The sequence below is a fragment of the Neophocaena asiaeorientalis genome, unplaced genomic scaffold (genome assembly GCF_003031525.2).
Source record: "Neophocaena asiaeorientalis asiaeorientalis breed wild unplaced genomic scaffold, Neophocaena_asiaeorientalis_V1.1 scaffold57, whole genome shotgun sequence".
In the NCBI taxonomy this organism is placed as follows: domain Eukaryota; kingdom Metazoa; phylum Chordata; class Mammalia; order Artiodactyla; family Phocoenidae; genus Neophocaena; species Neophocaena asiaeorientalis.
The window spans coordinates 7,839,632-7,864,091 of NW_020172731.1; the positions used below are offsets into that span (position 1 = coordinate 7,839,632).

General features: G+C 41.3%; 1 protein-coding gene across 3 annotated transcripts in view; it reads right to left on the reverse strand.

The window, feature by feature from the left end:
- The window catches only part of LOC112396611 (chondroitin sulfate proteoglycan 4-like), a 51,733-nt gene that overhangs the window by 16,117 nt on the left and 11,156 nt on the right, over positions 1-24,460 (reverse strand). For 2 of the 3 annotated variants that reach the window (XM_024740381.1, XM_024740379.1), the window contains exon 4: positions 16,104-17,138. The exons of the other annotated variant lie outside the window; for it this stretch is intronic. In XM_024740381.1, coding sequence (XP_024596149.1) covers positions 16,914-17,138 — 225 coding nt within the window. In that variant the 3' untranslated portion in view covers positions 16,104-16,913. Of the gene's footprint in view, positions 1-16,103; positions 17,139-24,460 lie in introns of those variants that run through there. 3 annotated transcript variants of the gene reach the window in all.

Genomic DNA, 24,460 nt, shown 5'->3' on the forward strand with positions numbered 1-24,460 from the left:
GAAAAGACTTGTGGTTGCCAAGGGGAAGTGGGGGAGGGAGAAGGATGGACTGGGAGTTTGGGGTTGGTAGATGCAAACTATTACGTTTAGAACAGATAAACAACAAGATCCTAATGTATAGCACAGGGAACTATATTGAATATTCTGTGATAAATCATAATGGAAAAGAATATAAAAAAAGAATGTATATATGTGTACAACTGAGTCACTTTGCTGTACAGCAGAGATTGGTGCAACGCTGTAAATCAACTATACTTCAATAAGAAAAATAATTATGATTAAATATGAAAACAGCTAGAGCAGAAAAAAAAATGGTCATTTTTGTTTATCCATCAAAAGCAAAAAAGGGTATAGGTTTTATGTGCAAATGATATGGTGTTCTTGCCTCCCCCAGCTGAGGGTGGTAGAGAGCTGGAAAGAATTTAGTCCTTTAAGGTAAAGTGAAAGAGGACTCAACCATCAGGTGCCTAAAGCACCCTCCCCCTTGGACACTTAGCACGTTATGGGCTGGAACTGACACTTGAAATTAGAAAAACTGATCTAGAAAGCTAAAAAGCAATTGAAGCCATCTGATTACATGAGCATGGCTGAACAGCTCTGAGCTCCTTTTACAATGAAAATTGTTTCCTCTGTTAATATCTCTTCTCACCAACTAGACTAAAGAGGACTAGTCAAAGCACATAATGTGTGTTCAATAAATGTCCTTGTTAAGTAATTTCAGAAAAAATGTCTTCATCATCTTCACTGCCTCCAAAACCTGCCCCACCCTTTCTTTTACTTCCCAAAATGTTCTGGAGCTGCTGGGGAGGAAACTGAGCCATCATAAAATGGCTGAGAGTTTGACCAAGGTCCTGTTTGACACAGGCCATAAAACTGCAGATTTTAGGAAAAGATTCACATTCCATTTGCATGTGAAGAAGGAGACAGGACCTGAAAAGAGGAAAGTCAGGGAGATAATAATTTTCTTCTTCTTCCCAAGTCACAACTTAAAATGTGCCTTCTGAACACACAAGCTAAACGGAATTGGAATGCCTTCAGGTGGACATCAATTGTACTGAATTTATTGATGATGCCCTAGTCTTTTTCAATATGAATTTACTGTCTTCTAATTTTATTTTTACAATAAATGCGTGATATTTTGGTACTCAAAAAACCACACACACTAAAAGAGCCAGAGTTAGCATTTGCGTTTACATCCCTGCAGAGTTTCCTCTGCACATTCTCCTCTCCCCACATTACTGATGTTCTTCATGACTACTGAAGTGGAAGGGAAGACAGGGTATTTCAATGAAATTTATTCATAGAAGTTTAGAAATTTAGCCAAACATATCCTGCAAAAGCACCTCAACTTTGTACAGCAGCTCTCAGCTGCTCTGGTACGGAGTCCTGCCACGGGGTCTTCCTTGCCCTGACCCTCTGGGGTGGGATATTTGGAGCTGCCCCAGCCCCAGGCCTCATTGTGTCTCCAGCCTGTGCTCAGCCCCAGGATGAAGTACTGCTGAATCCAGGCATGAGGCCACCTGACATTTTCCTCAGCCACCTCCTCTTGTCATCACTCAAGGAAATGTATTCCAGAACACCAGGGACTCTCCAACAAAGGGAAACAGTAAGCAGGTTACAGGGTGAAGTAAATGTCATTTTCTTCTAATGACCTCATTTCCATTCATTAAATTACTGCAGCACATTAGGGTAAACACAGCAGCCAATTCCAGTGTCCCAGAAAATTGCCTGCCCCGTGAAACTAGTCCTTTGGCTACTATGAGAGGAAAAGAATCTCTCACATTTTCAAGGGCAAAAAGATAATCACAACAGCCTTAGCTACTATTTATTTAACATCTGCTGCATGTGGGGCTGTGTGCTAAACGTTTTGTATTCACTTTCTGTGTTAATTCATTATGGCCAAGAGGAAAGTAGTCGAGACCCTGAGTTCAAATTCTGACTCTTGCCACTTCTCAGCTGTGTAGCGGCGGGTGAGTTGCTTAACTTCCCTGTGCTTTAGGATCCAGGCCTGTAAAGTGACATAATGGGTAGTATAGAACAAAGCTTAGAATGGCGCCTGGGACATTCGGAATGTTCAAAATGATTTCAGTTGTCATTACTACTATTTTCCCCCTTTTACAGATGAGGAAACTGAGGATTAAAAGATATGTCATTTGCCATAACTCACAGAGTTAATGCAGATCTTCTGACCTTAGAGGCCAGCCAAGGCACTGTCCTCAGTCATCAATGGTCAGCAGTGGATCAATGAGCAGCAACAGGGCGCCCAATTCCTAAATGATATCCTCTCTCCACACTCACACACCAAAGGCAGAGAGCGTGGGCTGCCGTGCTGAATTCCTACAGACTCGAAGAAATATATCTTAGACGCTGCTTTGGGGAGACAGGAATTGTCACATCCAGGAATGCACTTGCATAAACGGCCCGATATACAGTCTGATGCCTCGTATACCACAAAAGGGGCTCTCCTCTGTGTCCTGAGTCAAAGCACTGGGCCAGGCTGCTGGCACGGCATGCTTTGGAGAGGAAAGGGCTGTGTGTGTGGTGAGAAGGGCTGCTTTCCTGGTCCACTCGAGAAGGAGAACACACTCCTCTCTCACCACGCCTGGCTTGTGACATTGCCTAGGCTGTGCCTCCACACTGGAGCCTGCCCATGCCTCCACGAGGACCGACAGTGGGTTCTAATCCCCCTCATCCCAGACACCCCTCTGCAGGCCCTTTACAGCCCTGAGCCCCAAGGCAACACATCACCCACAGACTACCACCTGCCGTTGATGATATATTTTCTTGACACTCGCCTCTTCGTTCGTCAAGTAGAAGGAATAATGAGAGGAAAAGTAAAACCTTAAAATAATTGGATTCCAATCAATCAAGACTTTGCCTGCCCTATGACCTCATAACTAGCTAGGGGCTTTAATTCCTGCTGACAAATGTGCTGTCTGTGAGGGAGGTTTGTTTTTACAGGAAAATGTACTCTCAATGTATCATCAACTATTTTGTGATTACCAGGCTAGCGCACCGTGGTGGACTGTTCTATTGTTTCAGTGTCTCCTCCCTATGAGATGGTTCTCCTTCCCTACACCACTGACACCAGGCTTGCTCACGTGACATTCTTTAGTCAATGAGACGTGAGCACAGTGATACGTGGCACTTCCGAGCATAAACGTGTGGAGTTGTCGCATGCTTCCACCATCACTTCTTTTCCCCCTGCTGCAAATACAGCAATGCCCAAGAGAGGGGTTGCTCCTTCAACGTGGACCCTGGAATAAGGGACAGATGGAACCCACAGGCCATGTACAACATATGTGAGAAACAAGCTTTTGCTATTGTAAGCCATTGAGACTGGGGAGTTGTTTGGTACTGCAGTGTAACCTAGTGGATCTCGGCTACCATATCCACTAAAGCCTATTTAGACCATATTAATCTAAAATATTATACATTTGCAATGAAAAGTAGTGGAAACTAGTGCTCGAAATGATCATCATCAAAACATACATTTTTTTTAAAGAACTAGGGCTAGACGTAAGGCATCTTAATATGACTGACATCATTCTTGCTGGTATTCAAAATGTAAGCTGAACCTGGGCAGGTTTTGATGCCTTTGGGCACATTAAGCTCCCACACACAATGCAGTTTTCACCCTAATCCCTTTTTTCTTCCTCCAGAGTTCATCTGTGAGCTAGAGAATTTATACTTCCTCTTTTCAGTGTCACATTCAGAACTTCTGCTAACCTCACGATCCGTTCCCTTAAATGCACCCCAGACAAAGGCGATAGCAGAGCAAAAGCTAGATTCAATTCTGCCACATCACCCTGGAGAAAAATGGCTCAACGGTTAAAGGGCCGACATAGGGTTTACTCCGGCTATTTCCTCTAAACTTGACTTTGGATTTTTTATTCCTTAATCGTGTAAAGCTATAGACAGATCAGCTGTCTATACTGTACACACAGTTTAAGAATGGAAAAAGAAAGCTGAATGGCAAGCAAGAAAAGTTATATGCAGGAAGATGGTTTGGGAACATAGACATTTAGAAAATGAAATCACATAGACGCAAACACGACCAGTCAGTCAGATTCCTAGGATGCAAAAGTAAAAATAAATAAATAAATAAAATAAAAAGACTTGAAGGCTTATGCATATAAAGAGGGCATGTGGATGGTGGTAGTGGTAAAGCACCAGTGAAATTGGAAACAGATGGCTCTGGGTGCAGCTTAAATACACACCCTCTCCTTAGATACGCACATATTTATATAAACACAGCAATACATGAAATTATGTATATAATTTTACATATTAAGCATAAATGGACAGACATACCCTGTAGGATTTACTCCTGCAACTCTGCTTTGGGTTTCCTTTTAAATTCATCTTTAGTGATAAAAGGATCCCTTCTTATTTATTAGACACAGCGTTTGAATTTGCTTGGTGCTTTCTGACAATTGTGTTCCATCCTGTGCTCACTACAAAGTGTCCGGTTTTAAAACCAGCACAGCAGGAATGAGTAACTGCCTGGGCAAATGGGCACGTCTGCTTGGCTTCACAGGATGAGGACAAGCGAGGGGTCCGCACTGTAGAGACGCCCAGCCCTGCCCAGCTGCACGGACAGATGTCAGGACTCACCAGATGCTGCATAAACATGGAAACATCCTCTGTGCTGTTGTCATAATTGACTCGCACCAACCTCCCGAGACTAGGGGAACTTACAACTGTAAAGGTTATAGTTCTGTTTCCTGCACTGTCCATGTCATTGGTCACAGCTCTCAGGTCACGAGCTGAAAGGGGCTTTATGGGACCTAAGTGAAGACTGAAACATGCATGTAAGTATAAAGCATATGAAGGCTATGGTTAATGAAATGATCTTTACAGACCCCTGAAAACTGGAAAACACGTAGTTATGTACGGGGGGCTGGCTAGCTCGAACTTGAAATTGGGCTGTGAGGGGCCAACAGATCCATGCGGCTGCTGTTTGTGGATGTGCTTTGCTATGGGGGCCAGAGATGAAGGAGGAAAACCCCATGAAAAGAGCCCCTCAGCCCCCGCAGTCCTGCATGTCTAACTGATCTCAAGAGAAAGAAGGCAATGCCAGGCGAGTGACACCCAGCTCGGCTCTGAGCACAGGAAGGGGGCGCCGGCTAAACTTGGGAGGACAGAAATCGTCCTGGCCTGACAGTGGCTGCAGGTGATCGATGGAGTGTCCATCTGTGGATGCCTGGGGGAGAGGTTGGCTCTGAAACAAATGGTGGCGGTCTCCAGAGGAGCCCCCAGATGTGCAGGTTGCGTGGACAACGTGGGGAGGGAAGGGCCTGTGTGGATGTTAAGAGAAGAAGAACCAGTGAGTGGTCAGTGTGCTGATGTGATCTCATTGATAACTAAGGGCCAGAGTGACTTGGGGACATTCAGGTTAGCACAGTGCTTCTCAAATACTCTGTAGTGAAGGATCAGTGTTTCCCACCAAATCCATTGTGGACCAATAATTTTATAAAATACAGTAAAATGTCACAACAATGTCAAATTGCTATAAAATTTTCTGAACACCTCCTTTCATTTCCCATTCTTATCAGTTCACAGACTAGAGGTCCATGGACCACAATTTGAGGAATATAGGGCTAGAGTTTCTATCGCTTTACTTTGCATGGGTTTAGGGAATATCCCCAACCTGATAAGGTGGCAGATCTGAGAGAGATTTACAGTCATCCTGGCCCAATCTCACCTGCTCTTTTCTGTTTTAGCCCTTGCTAAAGGGCTTTAGCATTAGGTCTCGCACAGGGGCCTTGCACTAGCTCTTGGAGTCGGCACTTTATAAATTGTCTATTAAGTTGAGCCAATCACCCAATAACTAAGCCTCCTAAATGACATTCATTTTGCTTTCCTGACTGAACCATTATAGCCTTGGAGAGTGAGGGCCACCGACTGCAGTATTTAAACCACATCAGGTGCTTAAAGGCAGGACCTTGACGACAGCTAATACACAGCTTTCAGTAAGATTTTCAGTAAGATTTTCAAACATGCAAAGATTGTTCTGAGCCTTTAATTTAGAGGTTCCCTTTAAAATACCTGACAACAAAACCAAAAATAACAAGTAGGACTACATCTACTCAGCAAAGGAAACCATCAACAAAATGAAAAGGCAACCTATGGAATGGGAGAAAATATTTGCAAGCCACATATCTGATAAAGGGTTAATATCCAAAATATACAAGGATCTCATACAACTTAGTAGCAAAAAACCCCAAATAACCCAATTTTAAAATGGGCAAATGACTTAAATAGACATTTTTTTTCCAAAGAAGACTTACAAATAGGCAACAGGCACATGAAAAGGTGCTCATCAACGCTAATCATCAGGGAAATGCAAGTCAGAACCACAGTGAGCTATCACCTCACGCCTGTTAAGATGTCCATTATCAAAAAGACATGAAAGAACAAATGCTAGTGAGGGATGTGGAGAAAAGGGAACCCTTGCGCACTGTTGGTGGGAATGTAAGTTAGTGCAGCCTTATAGAAAATAGTATGGAGGTTTCTCAAGAAATTAAAAGTAGAACTACCATATGATCCAGAAATCCCACTTCTGGGTATATATTCAAAGGAAACAAAATGATGATCTCAAAGAGAAATCTGTACTCCCATGTTTATTGCAGCATCACTCAAAATAGTCAAGGTATGGAAACAACCTAAATGTCAACCAGTGGATGAATGGATCGAGAAAATGTTGTAAAATGTGATACACACACACACACACACACACACACACACACACACACACGATGGAATATTATTCAGCCTTAAAAAAGAAGGAAATCTTGTCATTTGCAACAACATGGATGAAGCTAGAGGGCACCAGCCTAAGTGAAACAAGGCAGACAGAGAAAGACAAATACTGCATGGTATTACTTACATGTGGAATCTTTAAAAAAAAAAGTCAAACTCATGAAAACAGAGATTGGAAAGTGGCTGCCATAGGGCTGGGGGTGAAGGAAATGATGAGAGTTTGCTAAAAGGGTATAAACTTTCAGTTATAAGATAAATAAGGTCTGAGGCTCTAATGTATAACATGGTGATTACAGTTAACATTGTATTGTATAATTGAAATCTGCGAAGAGACTAGAACTGAAAAGAAAAAAGTAAATATGTGAAGTGATGAATGTATTCATTAACTGGGTGAGGGGGAATCTTTTCATAATGTATACATAAATCAAATCATCAGGTTGTATATTTCAGATATCTTACAATTTTATTTGTCAATTATACCTCTATAAAGCTGAAAAACAAAAGACAAAATAAAATAAGATAAAATAAAATACCGGAGCTCCTGAGATAGGCACTAGGTCCTGGGGCTCCTGAGGGGTAGGCAGGAGTACCTGGACATATCAGCCTCAGGAACACAGTTCTGCCCCAGATTCAGGACTGCCTTGGTACAACCTCGGTTGTCACACACACACAAAGATGCTTTAACTCCCTCCCACATTTCTCTTAGTTCTCGCTGCTGAAAGTTTTGCGGTCACTGCCACCTTCTAGCTTCTGGAGCTGGGGCCCAGGATGTGAGGTCCCCCCGGGGAGGCCAAGAGGAATTATTCTGTATGCTCAGTCAACATTACAGAAAGTCATAACTGAGGCCCACTCTCTGCTGCTTGCCAAGGTGGCCCCCATCCTGTTAAGTGGATTATACCTCTTTTGTGTGCAGTTTCTGGGCTCCCGAGCCTCCAACTTCTCATCTTCTTCAGTTTTGCTTTGGAACTTTTCCCCACCGTGCCTTCTTAATCATTTCCTTCTTATAAAGGACTCTTTACTTTTCATTTATTCCTTCACCTCAGGGATTACCTTTGGCAGGTGTGTGTGTGGGGTAGGTGGGAGGGACTCTTTAAAAGAATCATTTCATTATCTTATTTAGCCTTTTGGGGTAGAGGCCACCAGAGATGTTCCAGGCCAAGAGTACTTTTCTCTCAGCCAGGCTATATTAATCCCTCATTCCTTTGTCGAGCTTCCTAACCCAGTAGAGTGTCTAGTTGCTAGTCAGCAGTCACCTGGAGCATGCTCAGTCAGAAAGGCTAGCTGGCCCCACGTTGCCACTGCTCCATGAGCATCTCTTGCCACGCAGCCCAGTTCACCAAGAGCCATCATTTCCCCCGCCCCCACTCCATCTCCTTTCATCCAAGCATTGATATTTTCATCCATGAGCTTCAAGCACTTAATTTGGGAAAGGATTCACGAAGGTCCCACCTAAATCTATATTCCACAGAAGAACTGTCCTACAAGGAGTGTGGTAATAAAAGGACTCTAAGCACATCTGTTTGGCAAGCTCTCACTCCATATGTAACTCTTGGAGATTTGAAGAGCAAATCAGCACGTTAAAGACTCTAAGTCTTGGAGTAAAGACATCTTTTTCACCCTTCTTTTAGGTACACCTATTGTGTTTCTTTCATGAAAAACAACCACCACCATAACAGCAAGAGTTTCATGGTCACCAGGCTAGGAGGTCTTGTGCATCTCTTCAACAGACATTATCAAGTGCATCGTATGTGGCAAGCCCTAGAATAAGGAGTAGAGATATACCAGGAAATAGCACAAACACAGTCCTGTCTTTTTTTTCAGATGTCATGGTAATCCTAAGAAGTATGTATTTGTTTCCTCATCACTAAGAAGGGATGATAAGGCTCGGAGGCATTAAGCAACTTGCCTAATGGTCAAACGTAGGTCTCACTGACTCTGAAATGAGTATTATTAAAAAGTTGACACTATATTGCCTACACTATATTACTTTGAGCTCAGTGCTGAAATGATATCTGAGTTAGGAAACGTGAGGAATCATGCAAGTAATCTGATAGATTCTGCTCTCCACCTTCCAGACACAGCCTGCCTCTTCCCTGGGCTTCACATCTGCATTTATGCTGTCTTCTCTGGTATGCTCACCCCTCTTTGTTGTCACCCATCATAATGCTACTCACTCTGCAGGGGCAGCCTAAGACCCATCTGGCCAACAAGATCTCCCTCAGCGTTGCAGTCTATGGGAAATTTTCCTCCCCTGAACTCAAGTAGCTCACCCAGTCTGCGCCCTCACTGGACACTTAGCATAATATATTTTGCATGATTAGTGTACTCTCGAGTATAAGTCTATTTCCCTACTTAGTAAGCCTTTAATTTTTTCCTTCAAGATTGACAATCTTTTCTTATAGCTCTCGGTTACCTCCTGCTAAGCCTTACAATATTCAATCCAGTGTTTCAACACCATCTGACTAAAAGGTTTCATAAATCTCTGCTCTAAACCCTTTAGCAACACGCTGTGACTTCCTTCTGCTTTCTTCTCTCCCTCAATTCCCACCATGGAGGATAGATGGCCCATTGGTGAGACATGATTCCCTCTATATCATAACCAAACCCCAAGGGGATTGAAGTCACACAGTTTGCTATGAATACCCTTTGCTAATCGGTTACTTAACTCTAGGTCTGTGTAAGCTTATATTCTAGACTAGTTTGACAAAGCTCTCAAGGTCAACCCCTCCTCAACACTCTATGTAAAAGAACCAAGTACAACTTAGATACACAGAAAGACTAGGACCTAAGGCCATAGTTTGTTCCAAAATGCCATCACTAAAGATAAACAAACACATTCAATGGTGGCATTCAAGGTGAAAAAAATTGGTTACAGAATTCCTTTCCGGGGAATAAATTTTCCTGAAAGAAATAGAGTATATATATAAATACACACACAAATATATATGCACATATATATGTATGTATGTGTTTTTATACAAAATAACAAAATGAAAATACACATCGAGTGAATTTCTTAGTTCACACGCACAAAGTTTGTTTACAACTATAGTTCTTCCTGCTTTAAAATAACTGAGTTAAAGAGTGACTCTCAAATTTGGCAGAATATATATATAAATACACACACGCATACACACAAATATATATGCACATATATATGTATGTATGTGTTTTTATACAAAATAACAAAATGAAAATACACATCGAGTGAATTTCTTAGTTCACACGCACAAAGTTTGTTTACAACTATAGTTCTTCCTGCTTTAAAATAACTGAGTTAAAGAGTGACTATCAAATTTGGCAGGGCATACAAGCTATGACTAACCTTAAAACATTCACCCACTAAGTATCCTTATCACTACCTTGTCTAACGCTACAAATTCTTACAAGTCTAGAGCCAGGGCCACTTTTTAGGGCAGTATATGCAAAGGAGGCAGTAGCATGGCCACGGGCTGCTGGGCTGGTGGGGAAAGCCCAATGGGCATGGGATCACTGAAGGTGAAAAAAAAGCTGGCTAATTCTGGGTTGCAGTATTTCCATAATCCAAGAAAGTGAAACACACAAAATTTCCGTATAATCATTGTTGTTTATTAAATTGCTATGTATCTTTTCCTGGTTGTGTATATCAGTCCATCAATAACATTAAGAAGGAGACAAACTAAATAGCCACCATGATGGTCTCATTCTCAGGGAACTGATATTCTAAAATAGAGACAGCCCTGGAACACAGGCACGTACAGAAAGGACAGGAGTTGTGATCTGAGCACAGGGTTTGGGGTTGGCATCGCCGCTCGGTCTTGGGGCTTAGGATTCCTATTAGTTACATGACTTTGAAACTGTCCAAGCCTCAGTGGTTTTTATGTGCCAAATACTGATGATCAAAACTTGGTTTTCAACACATTGTTTTGTTTAAATCCTTCTAACAACTCAGTTCAGTAGATAAAAAATATGAAACACTATAAAAACATAAATATCAATAGTATTTGAATATCTATTCTAGAATAGGAATAGATTTGCTCCTATTATAGTTCTATCAAATCCATAGCTCTATAAAAAGAAATAGATTTTCCCTGATATTTCAGAAAATATAGGTCAACTCGAGTCTGACAAGAGCAGCAACAGTGGACAGCTGACAGCTGGAGTCACCCCAGAGGTGGGACACAGAGTGCCTCCCATCCCCCCACCAAGGGGCTGGCTCATAGATGAGGGCGGCAGAGGTCACTCAGGGTCTGCTCCCAGCAGGACCTGACATGGGGGGTCCTGAGGGAAGAAGACTGGGGCATCTGTCATCATCATCCCTGCAGCTTCACACAGCATCAGGGACCAACATCCTGGGGAGGCTGCTGGGCCAGACTGAGCAAGGCTCAACTGTGTCCTGGAGACAGGATGAGGAGATGTGGTCTTCAGAAGCATGTCCACACCTACGAATTCTGATACAGAACAGAGGGGGCCACTGCTACTTGGGGGTGTTAGGGTAGGAAGAATGCCAAGAACAACTGGACCAAGTGACCCACAGTGTCCATCCCATCTCTAAAATCTGTGGCTCTATTGTTCTCATTCCACACCCATCCAACCTCAGATCAAATGTAAGAACCACCTGATGGAAACATACAATAAAAATCCATTTTCCTTCCTACTGGCCAGGAGCTGGAGTTGGAAATAAGTCACAGTCTGGGGATAAAAGGCGACACAGAAACCAAGAATAACAGACCTAACCAGCTAGAGGGAGCTGGAAAGTGAAATAGCTCACTTTGGAATCTGAGGATAACATGCAAGTTCTAGTGGAGCGTTCTTGGATACAAGATACAGGGAGGACAGGGCAGGGCAGATACAGCGCATGCTGGGAAGGGAAATGAGATGGTGGCTCAGGGCTGAGTCCAAATATTAAACACAGGCTAAGAAAACTATATGTTTTGCATAGTTTCCCAAAGGTGACAACTATGTTTTGCATAGTTCCACAAAGGTGACAACACATTTTTCTTGCTAAACTAATATTCAGTAAAGCAGGTGCCAGAAACTCAAAACTTTCTAAGCTGTAGCGGCTGTAACTCCCCTTTAATCTAATAAAACTGTCTTCAATTACTAAACCAGAGTTTAGCCAGAATAGATGAAAGGTATTTAATCTTTTGCAGCAACCAGATTTACTCTGATTTTAGACCCTCTTTTTAACAGATTGCTGTATTTTTCAGAATTTTAGGGTGCAGTAGTTTGCTTATTTTTTAAAACACTAAATGGCACCCTAATTGCCTTGAAAAACCCGATAGAAGCATCACACTTATTCTCACAGAAAAACTATGGAACATAAAAAGGCTTCAGAAGAGAAGAATCTGGGTTAACATATCTTCAATTGGATTTTGATAAGGTTTCTTTTAGTGAGCTCAAATGCTTAAAGCACCTTAAAAATTTCAAAATTTCTCCTTAAAATTCTTTTTTTTTTTTTTTTAAGTTACAAACAGTAACCTTTTTCTCTAGGGTTACAATAGAGGTATGTAAGCTTTATCTATTTCCTGGTTGCATAGCCAAGTTATATCATCTCTTTAAGCCACAAATTCTGACAACTTGCTGTGAATATATCACCTATTTCGCATAGATGTAAGGATTAAAAGACTAGTACAATGCTAGCCCCATGGATCTCGGTCCTGGCTATACTTCAGAACCACCTGGGACTTAAAAAAAATATTGATGGCCAGGACCCATTCCAAAGACTCCCATTCAATTGGTGTACGGTGAGGCTGAGACACTGGTATTTTTTAAATCTTCCCAGAGCTTGAGAACAACTGGCTAGAGTAACCGTGGAGTGGCCATAATTAATAAAATGATTAGTGTCTTTTTCCATCTATATTTGACTGAAAATGTATATCAATTAAACAAGTTACAATGCACAGGTTTTTTTAAAAAAACTGAAATATAAAATTTTATTATTTCCTGTGCCATCTACCTCAGTGCCTTTTTTGTGAAATAACAAGTTTTAATTTTTTTCCTCCTTTTTCATTACCCCTGCCATTGGGTAAATCTTTTTCTATTCCTGCAGTGAGGGTACTGAGCCAGAGATTCTACCTTAGATCTTTCCATTCTTGGCAAAAAGCAGTCCAAAGGCTTCAGGGCCCCGAAGCAGGAATTCAGTGAAATCCTGATGGTCCCCCTGATACACAGGGTTTTTATATTCAAAAATGAAAACCCCAAGATCTAGATGGTCAGGACAGAGCCTGGCTCTCCTGCTTCTTTAAGGACCCTAAGGAGAGAGCAGGAAGAAAGTGCACATGGAAATAAAGATTCCTCCCCCCATTGCCCTTCACCAACACGCCCTCTTCTGAGGAACAGGAGATAGGAGAGAGAGGGGTGAGGAAGACCCAGCCTTGCTTTTGCTAAATTCCTGCAAAGAGATAGTTCTTTCTGGGACTTTGTCACTGTTGTTGATATCACTCTATAGTAAAAGATGACACTTTATACCATTCAGGTAGAACTTTCTAAATAAATTGAAAAACACTTAAACCCAAACACTCAATGAAGTTAAAATCTTTCCTGGAGAGATGCTCAGTCCTCTGTTTACTTCTAAACTAATGATCAGAGCTCGAGCTGTGATACTAAAAATTTTATCGTGGTGCAAAGTTCAAACCATCAGTAACCTGAAAATTAAAGCCTCCTGACATTGCTCCTCTAAAAGAAGAAATTACATTCTGGTCAATTTGGTTGTTTTGCAAAAGCCACCCACTTCCAGGTTCTCTCCCACCTGATCCCCCTGCAAAGTGACCCCTATCAATTTGAGAGAATGTTAACAGTCACTGAGCTCACCAAATCAAATACTGCCAAAACACAAAGTTAAAAGAACATCGATAAAGGTCTAAAATGCATATTCCTGCCTCACGCCCTCCTGAGAGTAATAAAAGAAAGCAAAGATGTTACCTCCAAGAAATTTTTTTAAAAATTTAAAACATGTTCATCACCTGCATTTTATTATTTTGGCATCAATTTATACCAATAAAAGTAATACATGCATGCAATGTATACACACACACACACACACACAGCCCTTAGCAATTTCTGAACTACTGATAACACTTACTTGATAATAAGAAAAATGAAAACTAGAGGGAAGTAAATAACACTTAGCCCCTCCCCCCAAATAATTTCCCATTATTCATCTGTTTCAAACTAGCTGTTTCCTGCTAAGAGGGGAAAGAGAAAAGTGGAGAAAGACTCAGCCCCAGTTTTGTTAAATTCCTGCAAGAAGAGAATTCTACTCCCACACTTCTGTCAAGGGATCAATTAGTGATATCAGAAAAGTTCTAAATTAACTTATGTGTGAAACAGAAGTTGAGTCGGACCCCCCTATTGATCCCGTTCCCGGGAGTGCTTTACCAATCTGACTCCCAAAGCACCAGGCAGGATCACCACACAGACAGCCTGATGATCACAATCCCCTCACCCTTTGAAATTGTTCATCTAGCATAAATCTGCAGGCCCACAGGTCTCTGCATCATGTAATGGGTAGAAATGTCCTCTTTGTTGCCCTCAGGGACATGTGGCAGGGAACAAAGGAGGCATGGTTCACTCTGCAATTACCTACTATTCCCGTAATAACATGATTTAATAAAGGGCTGCTTGATGGCTTAATGGTCTCTCAAGTCTCTGTTATCTAAGCAAACCCAGGGAGTTCTGATTCCTCACCAAAAAAAGGTTACAGCCTTTAAAAAATTTTTTCCAAAACACTCAAGAGTCATATTTTTAAAAACAGCAAAAAAAACCCCCCCCCCAAAAAAATAGAGAAAGAGAATTCTGGGTCTGCCTAATTCAGAGCAGAGGCCCACAACGAAATGTTATTTTTCTTTGTCTGCCCGTTTTGACTAGAAATAGCACTTTGAAAATTGTATTTAATTAAATGTGAAATTAGGGAGAGAATGCTTTCTGCCATTAGGCACTTTGAACATTTCATGAATCTGGAAACAAAATAGAAATGGAATCGGAAGGAACTATATCAAAACAAATACTAGAATAGTGTACTGGGTATGCCCTAACTATCATACTAATTATGACCAAAGAGGGGGGAGGAGGGAAACATGAAAGCAGCTGTGACCTGTGGATTTTCTATTGTACAACCTCAGATCTTCCTGACTTGACTGTACTTTCAGAAGGGCAACCTGAAATCACTTAGCTCCACCACTTCTCGGCTCTATCGACCTACTTAGGTTGTTATGTGGAATAATGAATTAGATTAATGGCAGAGCACTTTGCAAATATAAATGCTAAGAGAGACTAATTAAACCTAAGCCTTTGTTTGGGGCTGCTGATGGACAGATGTAGCAGGGAGAACCAGCTGGTTTCAGCAAGAGACTCATCCGCAGCTGGGCTCCAGCCACTTTGAAGGCTATTATTGCCTCCAAGTCCATTTACAAAATGTAATGATTCACTCTCAAAGAGCTTGACTATAATCCTCCTTCCTGCTTTTTAAGGAGAAATTATTTTCTCTACTTGCCAAAAGCAAATATTGACCTGGTAGTTTAACAAATAAATCAATCCAGAGAGCTAATTTATATTTTAATCCTTCACTGCAAAGGGTAACTTCAGTTCTTCAACCTACCCTAGCCTTCAATGGGTGGCAGCTAGTGAAGAAAGCCCAGCTTTACGGTCAGACCAACTTATATCTTTCTGAGCCTCAGTTTCTTCATCTCTAAAACAGGATCATCACTTCCGCTCACACAGAGAACTTCTGCAGGTTAAATGAAATGGATCATGTGATTGCACCTTCTGCAGTGCCTAGCATGTGTCAGAGAGTCAATAACTCCCTTCCATTGCAAACTGCATCGCTTTAGAAATTCCAAACCTCCCCTGTGCAAGTCTCTAGAGTAGTTCTCACCATTTTGAAAATGTTATTCCTTTCATAGAGATAAAAAACTTCCTAGTCCCTTGCCTAATAATACCTGGGTTTTTAGTATCTACTAATCAAAACCACACATAATTGGCAGAAACATCCTGTCACTTCAATGCCCCTTTAAGTAAGTTGTATTTTACTAATGAGCGCCTCTGCACGCAATTAAAAAATAAAAACATACATATGTGGGAAAGATCATTCAGTCTAGAAATAATGTTTTGGTACATATGTGGGTGGATTTAGGATCTTGTTGCAATAAAACTAATCCCCAACAGGTCCCCAGGCTACAGGTTTTGGTACCACTAGATGACAGCTGTCACACAGTAAATGATTTTCAGATTATCTGGGGATTCTTTGTACTTAACTGCAAAGATAATCAGGAAATTACTACATTTGAATTTAGAAGATTTTAATCTTTATTTTCTTTACTGCATTTTCAAAGAACATAATTAAAAATGGCTGGAAAGATATGGCTTTTAGCTTTCCCATCATGCACCCCCAGCTCACGCTCCCCCCCCCATTTCCTCCTGCAGGCTGGGAATGGGTAGCTTCCTCTCTGTGACCACTGACAAGGGTGGCCTGGAAACAAAGGTAGGTTAGATCACCCTTTCTGCAGATTTACAGTGGCTATTTGGCCTACTGATTTACTGATGACCAGAAAGAAGAAAGCAAAGTCTTTTAATGTCAGGGTCTCTTAAATTTACAGTTATATTTATTCATTCATTCGTGTGTTCATTCATTTAACAAATAACATTTGTTGTGTTCACTAATGTATCCCTCGCATTTGGAACATTACCTGGCACATAATAGGTATTCGATATGATTTCATTCTTTCAATAAGTTTGTATTAAGCACCTACTATGTTCCAGTCACTGTGCTGAGGATATAAGCGCAAACAAAAGAAAGAGCCTATTCTTCTAGCCCTTATACTCTAGTGGGGAAGACAGACAACAAACAAATGAACAAATCAATCTATACTGCAATGTCAGGTAGCCAGGGTAAGGGATAGTGGGTGACGGAAGAGATGCTATTTTAGTGTGTGGTCAGGAAAAGGCTCTCTGAGAAGCATATATATGAGCGCAGGCCTTACACGACAGAGTGAGTAAGCCACGTGTGAGTTACAGGTACCCTCTAATGTTTGCCATTATGGACCTCACCAAACTGTGTCACTTTTTAAAAAATTATAGAGTTTGCAAAGTTTTTAGATGGCTTGTGGTTTTCCTTCAGCAGCTATTAGGTTTGACTACATGTTAACCTCTGATTGAAACACATTTTAGTTTCACGTTGTTTTTCTCAGTGACATACCAGTGTGTACAAACACTAGCTGACCCTCATTGATTTGAGCCTGGGTGAAGTTCTGCATGCTTAGGCCAGGAAAGGACTTGAGAGCCAAATGCCCATTGCTGGGTGGAGAGACCAAGTAGGCAAGGTCCTGCGGGGAGGAGTCCCCATCTTCTGAACAGAGCTCACCGCTGATAATCTCAGTGACAGAATTCACCCACACCTTAAAAAGAAGAGAATCACAGATCTTGAAAGGACCAATTCCAATCATATAACACTAGTAAACTGAATAGCTATGAGACCCTGGCCCCTTGCACAAAGATTTAAAAACTGAAGCCATTCACCGACTTTTTGAAGCATGAAGATTCTTAATTCAAAACAGACACATAATTAAATGCCAGATGAAATGCAGGGCATGTTGTAGTGTTTATTAGATTTATAAGGTTTACGAGGTTTCAATAAAAAATAGGATTCATCGTTATTTATTCAAAATTAATTATTTAAACTGCATATGCATTTATATAAAGTATAAAAGCAATAAAAGCTGATGGTTACTAAGTACCTTCTGTGTGGCTGGCATGTGCTAATACTCTGTGTGGAATCTCAATCACAGAACCTACCTCAAAGGGTCGATTTAAGGATTTCTATTCATTAAGAAGCGAATGATTTCATAAGCTTTTAAATATTTGAGGGCAAAGCACACACTGCACATTTTTTATTATTCTCCTTTATCCTACCTGTCTTGCAGGAAAACAAGTATCTGGTCCCTACGGCCTTATAATGTTTGCTGTGCTGGTAGCTCACTGCAATTCCTTCTGATTAATAGTCTCTATTTTTCCAGTTACATTCAAAATCTATTCCCATTATTCAACAATTCATCATTTTTTGAGCATCTACTACATTCCAGGCAATGTTCTGGGGTTTGCAATACATCAGTAAAACAGAGTCTTGTCCTTGTGGAGCATACATTCCAGCAGGAGAGCAGAAGGGAATACAGGGAAACAAAGAATAGAAATAATGAAGAAATGAATTACATAGTCCGTTAGAGGGTCACAGGCACTGTGAAAAAATATTTTTAATGAAGCAAAATGAGGCACTCAGGAGTGGGAGAGCATTAGATAGGAGGCTCGTCGGAGGAAACGTGGAAGGAGCGGGGAGCCCCGTGGGCGTGTGGGGAAGAACATGAGGCAGATAGAACAGCCCTAAGGTGGGAGCAGGCCTCAGCTGTCTGAGCAGCAGCAAAGAGGTCAGGGTGGCGGGACCAGAACAAGCAAGATGAAGAGTAGGAGGCGGCGGGTCAAACACAACCTGGAAGGTCAAATCCCACAGGCCCTTGAAGGCCACCAGAAGAGCATGGGCTTCACTTGAGTGCAACAGGGGATCATTGTGGGGCTTTAGGTGAGGCGTAACTTGGTCTGGCTTAGGTCTTAACAGATCCCTGTGGCTTCTGTGTCAAGGACAGACTCTGGAAGGCCAAGGGTAAAAGCAGGACGACAGTTAGGAGGCGACTGCAATGATCCTGGAGAGAGATGAAAGAAGAGGTGGGGGGAGCTGGAGAGGAGGTAAGAAGCGGGGAAATTCTGGGTGTGTGTTGGCCACAGAGCCAACAGTTTCTGACGAGCTAGGTGTGGTGAGGGGCAGAGGAAGGAAAGGCGGTGAGAAGAACCTGGTTTGGGTCTCAGCAGCTAGAAGGATGGAGCCACCTTCAGCCGAAACGAGGGCAGCTGCGGGTGGAGTGGGTCTGGCAGTAAGCGCAGGAGTTCAGTTTTGAACATGCTGAGTCTAAAGTGCTTGTTGAGACGTCACACCAGGTCTGATGGAATTAGGCTGTTTCGAGTTTCTCTAATCCTGCAGTCACGTGATACTTCACCAAAACTAAAGATGGCGGCTTTATCACTAACTAGATTTTCTCATTTCTCTCTGTATTTATAAACGTCCTCCCCCCAGAAATTCTGTGCACATTCCCAAGCTCATGTGTCATTCTTTGCTCTCTGACTAGACCCTGATCATCTTCTACGCGTGTTACCAACGTGCTTAAAAATTCAATCCTAAGCAATTTACTAGGTAATCACTGGTCTAAGGGGCTGTTCTTCTCAGTAGAAAAGGCAGTTTATAAAATAACTTACCTGTAACTAAACAGAATTTGAGATAGGGAGATTAGAAAGTACACAGGATTCCTACATTCACCTACCAGACATGACATGCCACTTCACCTATGAAGCCCTGGGCACATTTCTCAATTTCTCTGTGCCTCAATTTCCTCAATAGTGAACTAGGAATAATAGAATTATTATGTATAATGAGTAAGTTAAGATCTGCAAGTGCTTAGGAAAAGCTTTATCTGGCACATAGTAAGCATTCAATAAATATTACCTTTGTGTTACCCATCTTCTTTATCAGATTTGGCTCTGAGCATAGATGTGATTCCTTCACATTACTTAAAAGTCATTTGGAGTTTAATGACTACCACTTTCTTTTTTTTAATATTTATTTATTTGGCTGTGTTGGGTCTTAGTTGCGGTGCACGGGCTTCCGTCTAGTTGCGGTGTGCAGGCTCTCTAGTTGTGGCACGCGGCCTTAGTTGTCCCGTGGCATGTGGGATCTTAGTTCCCTGACCAGGGATCAAACCCATGTCCCCTGCATTGGAAGGCAGATTCTTAACCACTGGACCACCAGGGAAGACCCTGATTACCACTTTTAAGGCTATTCTTTTTTTAAACTTTTTTTTAATTGGAGTATAGTTGATTTACAATATTAACTTAATTTCAGGTGTACAGCAAAGTGATTCAGTTTTATATATATATATAGTTTTTCAGATTATTTTCCATTATAGGTTATTACAAGATATTGAATATAGTTCCCTGTGCTACATAGTAAATCCTTGTTGCGTATCTATTTTACATATAGTAGTGTGTATCTGTTAATCACATACTCCTAATTTATCCCTCTCCCCATCCCTTTCCCCTTTGGTAACCATAAATTGGCTATTCTATAATAAGTACTGTACATTTTGTTTAATCCCACAGCATTCCTCCATAATTTGAGGTAAATAGTTTATCCATTTAATGATTGTGTTGTCAATGGATGCTCCTATATCTTGGCATTTGGAATATGCCCACTGAGGATTTTTCAGCCCTAAACTCTAAGGACATCAATATTTTAATAGCTACCAGAAATGTTAATCAACCTAGTGTTCAAATTATAAAGTTTGGTCTTCAGTTAATCCATGGAAAGCCTATAGTTTCTATAAAATACACAAGTTGGACTGCTTAACAAAATTCCAAGTCCAATCATTCTAGTTTTTCACTGTTTACATTTTTAAATCCACCTGTGTATTTTATTCTCATTTTTTCAGGAACTTGAACTGATTTGGAAATGTACTGCCATTTCTCTTCCCATGACTCGCAGATACTCATTTTTTCCAACACCATGCATACGAAAGCTGGATGAAGCATGTTTTCCACTGTAGTTACTCTTCTGTGAAACACTGCTTTTGCTCCTCTTGCCTCTGGAATACACCATCTTCCAAAACAAATGTAAAACCTGCCACTGAAAACAAGAGCTAGTAACCTCAGGTCTCCACTTCCACTCAAACCGAATTTAGTTCAATTAAAAGTCCCATTGCTTTCGGTGAGGCCTGATTTAATGCCTAGTCCTCGGTAATGGAAACTTCAAATGGGTGGGGACAAGAAAAACAAAGACTCCAAACTTGAATTCAGATTTCAACGTGACCCAAAGCCCAAGAAATGATGGTTTAAGGAGTTAATATCTGAAAAAATTAACACTTGAACCTGGAATGATATATTTTTTAATTCGCCTTTAACTTAAACAGGAGGTTAGTGAGATTTAGAAAAATTATGATCCAATATATCCAAATTATGCTCTTAATATTTAAAAACCCAGACCTTTGTTTTGAGTTTCATATGAGAGATGTGAAATATCTGTGAACTGACTATCCCACTATTTGACCCCTTCAGGCCTTCAGGCCTCCAAGTCACCGGCTCAGACTTTGCTGCCTTCATTCTTCCACTGTCCCCAGCTCTCAAAGCTCTTTGCAGTGATGGCAAGTGCTTATCGGAAACAAGCAAACAGTTCTATTTCTGGTATGAACAGCAACAATAATAAAACAAAATGTACAGTATCACTGAAAGCAAAAGTTGAAAAATAGAAAAATGAAGCCCCCTTGTGGACACCAATACATTTTATCGGGTATGCACGAAAATCACTGGTCATGCTTGAGTACAAGAGAGAGTATGTTCAGGAGAACATACTTCTGAGAGTAAAATGCAAAGGATTTACCTGACGTGGTCTAACTCCAATTCCTAACTCCAGTTGGTCATGACAGGAATGATCTCCTGTACCACTGAATGGCCATGATCAGCCAGCCACAAGTCCTGTGACTTAAGGCAATTTGTTAAAATACTTTCAGTACACTTGAAATGATGGGACCAAGGGGTTAACGTTCAGATTTCTGCCTCTGAATTCCCATCCAGAGTCTGAGATGCTATTAGCAGCTCTGACCCTATCCTCCCACTTCCTTCTCGCAGGTAGACTGCAGATGACCCTCCATGCCATCTCCTCTAAGCTCCAATGACAAGTAAGCAGAGTGAGCAGACATGTGGGATAGTCTGAAGGTCTTGAGAAAATGTTGTTTGAAAGTCAAAGCCTGGTGGCACAGGGGTTGAGAATCCGCCTGCCGATGCAGGGAACAGAGGTTCAATCCCTGGTCCGGGAAGGTCCCACATACCACAGAGCAACTAAGCCCGTGCACCACAACTACTGAGCCTGTGCTCTAGAGCCCGTGAGCCACAGCTACTGAGCCCACGTGCCGCAACTACTGAAGCCCACGTGCCTAGACCCCGTGCTCCACAAGGAGAGAAGCCACTGCAATGAGAAGCCCACGCACTGCAACGAAGAGTAGCCCCTGCTCGCCGCAACTAGAGAAAGCCCGCGCGCACCAACGAAGACCCAACACAGCCAAAAATAAATAAAAATCAATAAATTTATTTAAAAAAAAAAAAGAAAGAAAGTCAAAGACACCAGAGAATCTGAAGACTATGATGGTTAATTTTATGTGTCACCTTGACTGGGCCACAGGGTACCCAGCTCTTTGGTCAAATATTATTCTGGGTGTTTCTATGAGAATGTTTTTGGATGAGATTAACATTTAAATGGGTTGAGTAACACAGATTGTCCTCCCTCAGGTGGGTGGGCCTCACCAATCAGCTGAAAGCCTGAATGGAACAAAAGGACTGATCCTTCCCTAGGGTCAGGGCAGTAAAGAGAATCCTTTCCTGCCTGACTGCCTTTGAATTGGGACACTGGCTCTTCCTGGCAGCCTTTATATGGAAACTATACCATCGGCTCTCCTACGTCTCCAGCTTGCCCACTCACCCTACAGATCTTGGGACTTGCCAGCCTTCATGATCACATAAGCGAATTCCTTATAGTAAACAAACAAACAAATAAATAAACACACACACACACCCCCTATTGGTTCTGTTTCTCTGGAGAACCCTACATAATACAGAGGACTTATTAATTCATATTTAGGATTGTTTTTGCCCCAGACTCTGCCACTGTCTAACTTGGTTATTTTGGGCAAGTCACTTAACCTCTGAAGCTTTCTCTCTTCTTTAAAATGGAAATAACAGCAATACTTGCTTTATCTACCTCACCAGGTCCTTGGGCTTCTTAACTATAACAATGAAGGAAGAGATAGTAGAGCCTCATGGTTACGAGCAGAAACTTGCATTCCAGCTCTGCCACTTACTGTCTACCAGCAGCTCTTCCAGTACTGACCTTGGGCAGATGTCTGAGCCTCTCTGTGCCTCAAATTCCTCATCCTTAAAATAGAAATGATATTCCATAGAGTTGTTGAAGATTAAATGAGTAAATAAATATAAAATGCTTAGAACAATGCCAGAAACAGAGTAAGTGCTAGGTAAGAATTAGCTACCATTAAGATTATGTAAATGATAGTTGTTATTACTGTTTGCTATGCTCTGAAATCTAGAAGAAGAAAAATCACTGTCTGAAATAATCCCCTACATTTGAAACTTCTGCCTGGAAAGAAGCAACTAGTAACTGTAGCTTTGGAGAAATTATCTGTTTGTTGGAAAATGTACTCCGCTATTTTCATGAAATGCATACTCTTTATACATTAGTTTTCAGAAAGTTAACAAGCCTAATGTGTGGCAGTTCTTTTGTATAAACAGTTATCCATTTGTGAGAATAACTTGCATTATGTTCAACACACACAGTTTTTCCAGGAAGTTTTCTGTGTTCATTTGCCGTTGTTATTACACATTCTCATGGATATGATAGAGATATCATACTCCAATAAAAAAAATTAGGGGCATAAAGTAAAGAATATCTTAGATGTCATAAACTGCCAATACAGGCTCTTGAAATCAGCAAAACCAATTCCTGACTGTCTCTTGGCTCTTTTTCATCAGGTCTAAATTACGCTGAGATTGGTAATAGACACTGTAGTTATATCATAAAATTTTAGTGCATAAGATTTCCTTCTTCTAAAATCCTTAAACCAATTCCATTCACGTTATGCTATATATAACAGGAAAGCAATGTTGTAATTATATACCCTGGTCTACATCCCTTTTTCTTCGAATATTTAAAATTTTATAATTTATGTTCTTCCTTTTCTGTATTTGCCCTCCTCAACATGACTTTGGGCCGTAAGAGCAGTACCTAAAGCGAATCAGCCAGGTTTGCAGACAATATACCTGGTCCGTCCACCCCATCTCCTTTCCTGCTGGATGGAGCAAGGCAGATGGGCAGTGAATGGGCAGGCAGGGCTACCCTGGCCAGCAGCCCTATGATGATGGGTACACACAGGGAGACTTCAAAGCTGAGGACGGCAATCTGTGAGCCTCCCCTAAACACAGAGACCTCTGGCATGTGGTAAAGTACCCTGATGAAGGGGTATGGGGGGGAGGCGGTTGTTACAGCCTGCATTAACTCTGTTATAACTTTCCAGTACACGTTTCTAGGTGCCCTGCTAAATAGAAGTTTCCAAAAATGAACTCCTAGGAGTTTACTCAACCTGTAAAAGCTCAGGTGTTCCTAGAAACAGGAAGAGTAATTTTAAAAAGTGATTTATCCATATAAAAACATTTAGCTTTGCTAGATCAGTGGCATACAATGTTCTCTGATTAACACCCAAAGTAAGGAATACTTTTTACAAAACAACCTATTACTCATACGCATATATGGATGTGTGTGTGTTTCAAATGACGCAGAAGTTTCATGTAACAATTCTGCCCTCATTACACACAGTGCATTCTGATGCTACCTGTTCTATTCTATTTTATTCTATCTAATTTGTTTTTAAAATGTTGGTCCTGATCCACTCAATTAATTTCACAGTCTATTAATAGTTTGCAACCTGGAGTTTTAAAACTCTCTTCCAGATCATTCTCATTGTGGATAGCAGAGTGGACTCTGCTCAGACTACCTGGGCTTAAAACTCACTCTTTTACTAATTGGATGACCTTGACCAAGGGACTTAGCCTTTCTGTGCCC